Consider the following 11729-nt stretch of genomic DNA (forward strand, 5'->3'; position numbering starts at 1 on the left):
CTTCTCCATTCTTCTAGAATAGGTATGCTTAATTGGGGGCTTATCACAATCCTCTTCACTACTCAATACATCTCCATCTCCCACTCCCTCAAGTAGGTCATATATTGATGTTTGGGCAGAGATTTGCCATAATCAGCAAGTTTGAATTTTTTGGTAAGTTTTAGTTTTATAAATTGAAATTCATATGAAAACAGATGTACGTTGCCTATTGATTTTTCCTGAAGTGTTTTTGGTGAATACAATTTGATGGTTTCAAAATTTAGATTGTCAATGGTGTTTATGGAAATTGGCAGACGAAATGGATTTGCATCCTTCTATCTTGGTTTCTTTATTTTTTCTTTTTTAATGTTTGTAGTGAACAAAGAACTAGAATAATCATTCCACCTCCATCATCACCATTCCATCCAAGCGTTCAGCTACCAAAAGCCGTCTAAAAGTGTATCTTCAGAATTAAACGAAAAGGAGACGAACTGGCACAAATAAGAAGAGGATGGCAAGAAATATTTACCAATCTGTAAGTACCAGGCTTAACCACTCTGCCAACATCAATGAAGTCAAAAAGATACTGCAAAAAAAAATCAGGTAAGGTTGTGAATAAGAAAATAAGTACAAACCAAAGATCCACCTCATCCATACCTGCAGCTTGTCTAACTTAAGAAAGCTCCGACCCATCCGACTGCCATCCGGCATCCTCACAAGAAGGGTAATAGCATTGTCATCATCTGGAGTTGGTTCCAGAGGAAGGGAAGCTTCTTTTGCAGCTAATTGTCTCTCAAGTTCCTGGCCAGTGATAACAGATACAAGGTATAAGCTCTAAAGCATAAATTGTTACTAAAAAGTAGTTCTTATTAACCTACTAGACCATTGGAAGAGAAAAGCAACCAAATTACTAAACCTTACTAAATATAAAATATGCCTTCTTTTCAAAAAAAAAAATATATATATATAATATGCCTTTCCCAAGACCTCCACCAATAACATCAATGATGTCAAAGAGATTCAAAATGTAATCATGCAAAATTAGCTCAACAATTTGGGCAAACCTCATAGCTTACGTGAAAACAAGCCTCAAACATTTTAAAGCTAAGCAGTTGGAGGGCTTACTAGTTCATTTTTTGTTTCTTTCTTCGCTTATTACTTTGACACTTTTCTAGAGATTGGGAAGTTCTCTACCATACAGTATTATAAGACCAGACTGGTTCAACCAAAATACCACCTGGTTTCATGAAAAAACATGACCCAGTTGAACCAATGGTTTGTTGATGAGGAAAAAATATACCGATCTAACACTTTTACTTGCATTTGGACTCTCCATTTCAACTTTTACCCGGCATGTTTACCCTTAGCCCTAAATTTTTCTAGCAACAGAACATGGTTCTCCCAATTTGAATTGAGAAATTAACTTCTCATTGTAATTTTATCCAACCTCCTTCAATCCATACTAGTATTATTTGATGACTAGAGAAAAGTCCAATTATAAAGTTTTTCTTGGCAGTTTCACATTAAGAGGATGTTTGGTAGGGATTAAAATTAGATTTTTTATTAGATTATGATAAAAGTTTTTGAAATGTGTGGTTGAAAGTTGTTGAACCCATGAAAGATGAGGTTAATATTGATTGTTTGACTTTGACTTAGATTAAAATCAAATTTTAATCCAAACCAAACAGGCATTAAAGTCTATGAAAGATTGCTTTGTATCATTACTTTCTGATTATGGGTTTTCTAAAGTCTATTGGTCAAGTGGTAGTTTATGATTTTTCTAACTCTGGAGGTTAATTTTTTGGAGGACTTCTTGTCTTCTCCCCGTACATGTTAATTGTACTGAAGAAAGTGGGTTTGGAGGTAAAGGATCCAAATTTTTGTTTTGTTTGGAACAAATTTGAAGATTTTTTAAGTAGTTAACATCATATTTGAAAGGAGTTGACTCGCCGGTTGAATCAGGGGATTATTGGTTGAACCAGTGACCCACCTCTTTGCCCAATTCAGGTTCAAAACCTATGCTCCCATACCCTCAATGGCACTTCGAAGAATATTTTCAAGTGCAGTTAATGCAAGTACAATAACTTCTTCCCTGATATATAAGAGGTTAATGCAAGCCAAACATTGTTAATTGAACACTGGTTACGAATGCAAAATTGTAATAGGTATTAAATTTTGACTCAAGTAGTAATATAGAAAAGAAATGGATTACCACTCATTTCATGGCTTCTCAGAACTAGTAACTAAAGGGCTATGTCGAGCAAACACTTTCCATGAAAGAGACAACTTTTAAGTAGAACTTTGAGCAGCATTAGAAGAACATTGAAAGAAGTTCAGCTAGTATTTACATAATTAAAATAAAATTTTAAAAAATCATCTTGCCAAAAAGTTCTCCTGGTATGTGCGTGCTTATTTAAAATTTTATTATCACACATTATATCTCAACATCATGATATAGATAATCAATACACTTTACGTTTAACAATAGCTTTCACACTTTTCTTCTTAATTTTGATTTAGTTCATTGTTGGGCTCAATTCAGAGACACTAAAAAATTGAGCAAACACTTTCCATGCAAGAGACAACTTTTAAGTAAAACTTTGAGCAGAGTTAGAAGAACATTGAAAGAAGTTCAGCTAGTATTTACATAATTAAAATAAAATTTTATAAAATAATCTTGCGAAAAAGTTCTCCTGGAATGTGCGTGCTTACTTAAAATTTTATTATCACACATTATATCTCAACATCATGATATAGATAATCAATATACTTTACATTTAACAAATGCTTTCACACTTTTTTTCATAATTTTGATTTAGTTCGTTGTTGGGCTCAATTCAGAGACACTAAAAGATTGACAAGCTATGCAATTAAAGTTTTTGGTCTTACTATTTCAACTTCTCAATGTAGACTGCACTGGAGAGAGTTCACTTAAGTCCATACCACTGCTTGATCAAAAAGAGGATTAATCCTTTAATTCCTTTCTTTTGCAAAATGTATAATAAGATTACAAGATTAAATTCAGCCAGAGGATGTCCTTCAGTTGTGTATAACTTGTTGTCAGGCGATGATGGATTGTTGAATAAGACTGATTCTGTGAAAGTCCATTAAACACATTTAAGCTTAATGATATTGATCTCAATGAGGATTTTTTAGGGCAGAGAGTGCTGCACAATGCCAGTATAATGTTTTAGGCAAAGGTACTTATTTTCTAATTGAAACGTGTATTTGTTTATCTTAGTTACCAAGTTCGATTAACGAAATTTGTTTTTTGCATTTATACGGGAAGGTGAAATCACCACTTCAAGTTGAGGATGACAACAAATTGAAATTGAAGAGAAGCATGACAAGGAATGCTGATAATTCTATTGACAATTGTATATAAAGTTAAGATATGGATCACCTTAAGTCTTTTCTAGGTTGGTTGTGGATTACTAATATTATTATGTGATTACTATTTTGAGGATTTATTACTTGTTAATTTACTATGAGTATATGTTTCATTTATCTTTTATGTTATACTTCATTGTTTTGTATCAAGGCTTATGCCTCAAGACTTTTCCCAGCTTCAAAGAGGCAAAATGCATTGATGCCTGATTTTTAAACTTTGGTCACGAATGGTGCCAAGTGTAATAAACAAACATGTCCAGGGATAACATTCCCTAATGTGTTCCATTGTCTAGAAATAACTCGAAGAGGCAAAGCTTAGCATGAAAATTCAAGAGTATATCTATCGAAGTTATAATCAAGTATGAAACCATAAGCTTTAAAAAAGATGCTGTCCAAGCACGAAATTTAAAGCAAATCAAAATTCAATCAAGAGCAAGAGCAAGAAACATGCTGTTAAAGTTCTTTCAACTATCGCCTATAATAAGCTGTGGTCAATGGACCAAAATTTCAAAATTAAATTACCCGTTCCTCTTCCAGTCTCCTCTGCATTTCCTCCTCTTTGTGTCTCTCTTCTGCAATAGCAGCTTCAGCATCTTCCTTGGCCTTCAATTCCTTCTCTCTGTCAGCTTGTAATGCTGCAAGAAATTCGTCATCCTGCATGTAATCACAGATTTAGAATCAAGGATGACAAACTGTAAGCACCAATGCATTCTCATTACACGAACCTGTTGTTCTCGAATCAACCGCTGAGCAGTAAGAGAGGGTGAGGGAGGACGAGGTATATGCCTTTGGTGAAGACCCATACTTCTATCTAAATCATCCTGTATGAGCTCATGAGGTGGATAACGGAAGTCATATCCACTCCCTTCAGGAATCCCACCAAACATTGCAGCTTCAAGCATTACAGCTTCGTCATGCTCCACAGACGAGATGCCACCCCACTTTAAGGATATAAAATATTAGTGCTCTTAAAACAAAAAAACGAGGGTGAGGGAGGACGAGGTATATGCCTTTGGTGAAGACCCATACTTCTATCTAAATCATCCTGTATGAGCTCATGAGGTGGATAACGGAAGTCATATCCACTCCCTTCAGGAATCCCACCAAACATTGCAGCTTCAAGCATTACAGCTTCGTCATGCTCCACAGACGAGATGCCACCCCACTTTAAGGATATAAAATATTAGTGCTCTTAAAACAAAAAAAACAAAAAAAAAGAAATTCATTTTTACTTTCCAGATGATTTAATAAATGTGAGATAAAGTGGGGCTACAGTTAAAACAAATGTTTACCTAAGTAACTAATAAGCTTGGCCAAACATATTTGAAGCTCTAAAAGTTAGTCAAAGTAACTCTTTCTCTCAAACATGCTAGACTTTTTTCTTAGAAGTCGCCTATTTTTTTGAACTTCAGTACAATAACTTGATAAAATATAAGCATGATCTTTACATTCAAAAAAGCTAAATTAACTTATTTTTCAGCTTAGCTAAACATGTTCCTAAGTTGTGAATATGGAGAAACGTATGTTACCTCATCAGAGGGAAAGACACTTTCATTCTGCTGTGACTGATGAAGATTATCATGCTGACTTGGTGGTGGGGTAACCTCAACTCCTTCAAGAGAATCTGAGGTCATATGTCTGTTCCTTTGCCTAACTAGCGGCTGCTCTTCTACATCTGCTTCATTTTGGATGGAAGAGCTTCCGATCTCCAATCTAGATTGCCTAAAAGTACCTTATCAGAAGATCCAAATACTTGACACTCAACAATTATGTCAATGCATCCATCATGAGAATTATGGTACCCAACATGCAAACAAAGAAAGAGTAACTCCCAGCCAAAGTCACGGGAAGAACAACTCTATCAAAACATTGATGACAAAGGAGACACATACCTTCCACTTGAGGATTTTAGTTTCCCCGGCTCCTCCGTCTCAGCTGATTTCTCAGCTTCCAGGTCTAATGCTCCAATTTTTCCTTCCTGCAATGCTTTCTCTTGCTCTGCTGTCTAAATTCACTTCGTGTTAATGAATTAACGATGATAATTCGTAAAATGTTGGCATAAAATTGACAAATGTACCTTCAGCGATGATGAAACTGCATGATCAAATTCAGCATCTTCTGGATGCGACTGCCTTGGCTGAGGCATGGGATCCCTAAGATCCTGTATCAGAATGAAATATACCATTAATGAAATTGACGGAGCTCAAGGATGAGAGATCTCGCACATTAAAACCACAACATACACTATAATTGTCAAGTTGCTGCTCTGACTTTGCAGCATCCTGCTTAGAAGCCTCGATAGCTGCCCGAACCATTTCTTCTTCTATATCCTTGTTGTAGTCGGCCTCATCAACAATAGTGGGAGCACTTATAGGGCCATTAGGAACATTGGCTTCATCGTCGTCGTCAATTATGACAGTCCCTCCATGATCTCGGGCACTTACAGTTACATCTTCATTAGTAGGAGCATTACCGGAATCACCCATTGGTCCATTCCCATCTTTCATTTCAATAGGAATCCGCCTCACTTCTCTTGGATGTGACACAAAATGTGAACCACTTGTAAAATCAGTACCCCTATCAACTATACTTCCAGTAAAGTTGGGACCAAGAAGAGAAAATGTATTCGCATCTTTAGTGGACACTGGCAACGAGAAAGGAGGTCTATGGGATTCATCTTGGATTGGATCATCAATGTCCATAACATCATCATGAGGATCCACAGAGGATGCCTGATTTGTTCTGAAAATGGCGAAAAAACCATATACTTAGGAATTTAGTTGGACAAAAGGAAAGAAAAATAAAAGGAAGATATAAAAAGACACTATAAAATGTTACATGTTTCTGTCCCCGGCACTAAAATGTGCATTAACAGCTTCGTTGAGGTTGCCATGATGCTCCTACTTACACAACATATAAAACTATCAAGTTAAAAGCAAAGGAAAGAAGCAATAAAAAAAAACGTGAAAGAAGAGCGTGCAAGCAATCACAACAGTATTGTTTAAAACTTAAACTCCTCCAACAAAACAAATTGAAAGCTATTAACTGAAACAGTGTGCGATTAATATTAGAAGTGTTATACAATAATAAAGAATTAAAGTTCCTTATTTCTGAAAGAACGTGATACAATAATTAGCTATGTTAACATTCCAGGACAATAATAAATCTGCTATACATATTCTTTCACTGAATCTGTCGACAATACAGTTGATGTTCAATGGTGAGCCTTTTATAGAATAAAAGGTGTACAAAACTTGTTCATGATGATGGCAAAAAACACCAAAATTAAAAACATGCGCATATAGAATTTGCTAAAGCTAACAGAAAACTAAATCACATAAACCAGGTATAATTCTTTCAACTCGGCTGAAAATAAAAATAAATAAATAAATAAATAAATAATAAATCATAGTATTTACTAGCTAATTAATCACACCATTTACAGTTATATAACATATTACAGACCCCATATTCAATAAAAGGTGCTAAAAAATTCACTGAATTTAGTATATTAATATTTCAATCCTGAAAACTAATTTAACAGTAAAAATTACCTCAAGTTTCTGAACAGCAGTGGCATCAGAAACGCCGGTGATGCTCATGAAAGTCTCGATTTCCCCTTGGTTAGCTCTCGCCATTTTCTAAGAAAGAAAATATTTTTCTGTATGTTTTCTAGTTTCAAACTATAATTAAGAAAATTTCAATTTCTTTTATTTTTATTTGCTTCGAATAATATTCTAATTGTTGATTGTGTGCTGTGTAGTGTAAAGTTTGAGAAGAAAAATTGGATTAAATTCTACAGAGGTGGATGATTGCATTTGCAGGTTCGGTAAATAAGATGAAAGAGACTGCCGCTTGTGTAATATTTTAAACTTGCACGCCAATTCTTTCCCTTTCTCTTGTAGAAATTCTGATATCTTGGGGAATAAGTTGTGAGAATAGTGGTAAAAGGACCTTTGACCCGGTTGAAAATCATTTTTAGCCTTTGACCAAATTATATATAACAAAAAAAATATGAACAAAATATTAATATTGTTATTTCCTCTTTTACCCTCCAAAACCTACCATATAATTAGGGGGTAAGTGGTCCGATTTTACCGATTTTTGACAAATTTTCAAACAAAACTGTTTAAACCAGTTTGAAAAAAATCCAAACATAAATCAAACCATTTCAAACGGTTTGAAAAAAAAAAAACTCAAACCTAAACCTAACGGTTTGATCTGGTTTTAAACCGCTGGTTTCGCCGTAAATATTTTTGTCTGTCCACTTTTACTCCATCAATTCATTGAATTCAACATATATTTATATCTTACTAGTAATAAATCTAAAACAAACTAAATATATTTACTATTAATTTAAATACCAACTAAATCAAAGTGAAATCACAATAAAGTAAAACATAGGTTTTTGTTCGCCATTTTTAGACTAATGATGTTACGATAACGTTATAATAAAAATCTACTAAACTAAATATAAGGCCAATAACATTAATGATGTTCAACAAGTCGTGATCATCATAACTGCAATAATAAAATGCTTCTGATTAGATAGAGAAAATAACCAACCACAATAATAAAGCAATTATTTATAATATATAAGCATAATAATTACCCTTTTTCTATTTCGTGTTATTCAATGGGTGTAAGACTGAAAGTAATATAATCCAAACTCAAATCCTTCCTCTTTTCTAGTTTGGAGCTTATATGGCTTTTAAGATCCTAGATCCAAGACAAAAATTAAAACTCGATAAAAATAATAATAATGATAATAACTAATTAGGATTATTGGGTAATAATATATATATATATATAGAAAATTAAAAATTGACAAAAATATCCATAAATGACAAAAGTCACAAAATTATTGAATTTTACATATTTGGATGAATTTTCAAAAAAGTTCATTTTTTTCTTTTTTATTTTTATATATTTTTTCGCTAGTTCGATCTAATTTTAAACCATAATTAAAATTCTCAAACCTAAACCTAAACCAAACCGTTTTTAACCGGTTTGGTTTGATTCAAAATCATTTCGTTGACGGGTTTCATATGGCACCAAATCGACGATTTCTAAAATGCAGTTTCGATTCTGTTTTCCGGTTTGACGGTTTTTGCTTAGAGCCCTACAATGTTCAAGTCTTATCCTGTACAATGCAACCATAAAATTATTGAATCCCATTTTTTTGTATTAATCTAATATCATCCAAAATTACAAAGTTTGGATGTCTACAATCCGAGGAGAATGAACTAAGTTCCCAAAATTCATAGCCACTTGAGTAATTTTCACTGGCTATTGATGAACTCCAGTCAAATATCCCAATAAAGTTTGCTGGCATCGAGCAGAAAAACTAAAATATATAAATAAACGAAGGACAGACAACCTTAAAATCCTATGTTTTCAGAATTTCTTTCCTGAAGATAAGGATCCCCCGACCCCAGTCCAAACATGTTTTCATAATCATGTGGCTTCACTTCGTCTTGAGCTAACGCAGTTCCCATTGGCACGAAAAAGTTACCCTTGGTTCCATTCCTGTCCCCTTTCCCCTCCTTGATGAATTGGATTCTTGTAATTGAACTATGAGTCCTCGAAAACTTACAAACGGCCTACTTAAATTTGCTCATTGACAATTATACATGAATAATGATACATCATCAATGGGTTATTTGATTGGTTTTAAATTTCATTTATGACTACAAAGTTAAACTATGGCTTTTAGATCAGTATGAAACTTGATAACAATGTTTTAAAAACGACTCGATCATTGACTCGAAAAAGGTGAAGGATTAAGGCTCAAAAGGTTCAACTGGAATCGAACCGAATACAATAAATACATACAAAAATAATAAAATAGTATGAAAACAATAATTTTTTTTAAAAAAAAAATCATATTAATAATTTGTTAATTAGATTCATTATTCTATAATTTGTTAACATTTTTGTTATGCCACTATCCCATATTGGAAGTTTATGAAACCGTTGAACAGAAGTGCATCTATAAAATGCACTATCCCATGTTGAAAGTTTATAAAAGGAGCATATCATCCAATGTTTTTTTATGGGCCTTTGAATTCTTGTTTATGAGGTCCATTCATGAAATTGAAATTTTTTAAACTAAAAAGGAAACACAAAATTGGGAAAACCACAAAACTGTGACCGGTTCACTGGTCTACAATTAAACAAGTTGGTTCGGTGAATTTTTGAGTAGTTTAGTTATAAGCAGTTAACTAGGCGTGATTACCCCAGTTTTGGGCCCGATTCTCAGTTTTACCGGTTGAACCGGTCAGACCGGGCCGATTTTGATAACATTGTTTGATAATGAGGAAATTATGCAATTTAAGTCTTATGTTTTGTTTGTAGTGACATAATTTATCAAGTGAATACAGTAAAATTAAAATTTTGAGATCAGCCATTTTTCAATAATGGGACAATAATGTTGTCTTCTTGACCACTGGTTTAAACTTGATTGGCTAATGCTTGTGTCTTTTTAATGGGAATCAGGAAAAAAATAAAAATAAAAATAAAAATAAATAAAAAATTTCTGGAATAGTTTGTAAGAAGACATGCATTCATCTTGTAGATAATTCTTTGCATGATAGTGAATTAGAAAAGAAATCTCATCACATGAAGAGCAAGTGCTTGAGCCTCAATGCCCGTTTGGATGATAATCGAGCTAAATGCATTGTTGAACAAATCGACAACGTGAAAGATAATAGTGAAGATGCCTAGAAAAAATAAAACGTCATAGTAAAATCCAATTTCTATCAAAAAAATTGTCATTAAAAATCTAATTTCACCTTACTATTTTTTTGTTTGTTTAGTATGGTACAAGAAGAATTTAAACATATATAGACTGAGGTGATGTTAAATATTATTTTTTTTGTTATTATTTTATCTATTTTAATATGATGTTATATATGTAGGGATATTTTTTGTTGTATTGTTCATTCCAGGATTTTATTATATACAGATTGCAAACTACACCTACAAAGGTAACAAGAAGCTTCTCTTTTGCCAACATACATGTTGTATAGAGTTGCTTGGTGATTCAAGACTATGTGAATAGATATTTATAGTGACAATATAAATTGTAAATAATAGCCTTTAAGATAATTCAAATAATTTCTTGTAATTGTTCCTTCTTTGTCTCTTTGATAGGCGAATGAAACTAAATCTCCAAGGAGTTGTGTGAATGTGTACTATAAGAGTTATTTTATTTATTTTATTTTATTTTATTTTATTTTATTTTATTTTATTTTTTTGTGGTAGTTGATACTAAATTTATTTTGAAATTTGTGTTTTGTTGACATTGATTTGTTTTTTGAGATTAGTTTAGTTCACATTAGGAGGGAGATAATATCGATTTTTTTTAAAAAAAAATATTAGTTGTTGACTCTAATTGTTTTAGAAACACTACAATCTTTTAAAATGACTACAATTATTTTACCAAAATGGCTCTAGTTGTTTAAAAGATTGCAGTGGTTTTTTTAAAAACGATTGGAGTCTTTTAAAACGACTTCAATTGTTTTAAAAGATTGTAATCATTTTTTTTAAGAGAGAGAGACTACAGTCGTACAAAAATCTATCGTCAGTTAGAAAGACTTGTCGTAATCTGTTTATGAGTTTGTAATTAAATTTGGTATCTATTTCTTCTACATTTAATATATTATTTAAAAACGTATAAAAAGACAAAGTTCTTTATAAATAATTCAATGTGTTTCACTACGCATTATTCAAGGATATGGTCTTTGATTTTTAAGTATACGAATTACAATTGATTTCAATAAATTAAGCCATCATGTATAATGAAAGACGAGATGCCAATCAAATATCTGACCTGGTGGTGACAAATGTCAAGGCCATTCTTTGGAACTTGAATTTATTCGTGAGAAAAATGAGAGAAAAGAAAAAGACGTGGTGAAGAAAAAAATATGAAACATTCGTATCAAGAAAGACAATAGAGAAATGTCAAGGCCATTCTTCCGAACTTGAATTCAACTAATATATATATATATATAGGAGAATGAGAGTAAAAAATATAAAGGTTCATTTGATTGTAAGAATAAAATTTAAGTGGAAAGAAAACAAATTGTAATAATTTAAATTGCCTGAACTTGTTTTCCTGAGAATTGTCAATTAGATGTGTTTTATTAGTATAATTTTTCACTAGAAAAATGTTAATTTTAAATCTTTTGGTGTTCGTTTGACCTTTTTTTATGAAAATTATCAATTAAAGGGATAATTTTTTTTTTACGATTGTTGATTGATTTTGTTCCAGTTTTTGGGAAAAAAAAAAAAAAAAAAAAGGAAAAGTTGGTGGGAATTGGTTTTCCACAAATTTGAGGAAAACAGGTCACGTGGTG

At 32.5% G+C, this 11729-nt stretch overlaps 1 protein-coding gene across 1 annotated transcript; it reads right to left on the bottom strand.

Annotated features, from left to right (window-relative positions):
• Window positions 1-409: 409 nt before the first annotated feature.
• LOC111408421 (plant UBX domain-containing protein 8-like) lies at window positions 410-7228 on the bottom strand. Its single transcript, XM_023038182.1, has 11 exons — window positions 6924-7228; window positions 6208-6269; window positions 5613-6111; window positions 5447-5530; window positions 5262-5374; window positions 4899-5091; window positions 4361-4534; window positions 4095-4310; window positions 3892-4023; window positions 637-780; window positions 410-565 (listed from the first exon to the last, which is right to left on the bottom strand). Exons 1-11 carry the CDS (start codon window positions 7005-7007, stop codon window positions 431-433), a joined length of 1836 nt encoding a protein of 611 aa, XP_022893950.1. The 5' UTR covers window positions 7008-7228; the 3' UTR covers window positions 410-430.
• Window positions 7229-11729: the final 4501 nt, after the last annotated feature.

Source organism: Olea europaea, chromosome 13 (genome assembly GCF_002742605.1).
Source record: "Olea europaea var. sylvestris chromosome 13, O_europaea_v1, whole genome shotgun sequence".
NCBI classification, from domain to species: Eukaryota; Viridiplantae; Streptophyta; class Magnoliopsida; order Lamiales; family Oleaceae; genus Olea; species Olea europaea.

What these genes read in the sequence shown, in the direction of transcription:
- LOC111408421 (XM_023038182.1), bottom strand. Translation starts at nt 7,007, where the DNA reads ATGGCGAGAGCTAACCAAGGGGAAATCGAGACTTTCATGAGCATCACC. An exon ending in CAGTTTCATCATCGCTGAAG is followed by an intron (nt 5,375 to 5,446) that starts GTACATTTGTCA and finishes AAGTGAATTTAG; the next exon opens with ACAGCAGAGCAAGAGAAAGC. An exon ending in GTGTCTTTCCCTCTGATGAG is followed by an intron (nt 4,535 to 4,898) that starts GTAACATACGTT and finishes ATATCCTTAAAG; the next exon opens with TGGGGTGGCATCTCGTCTGT.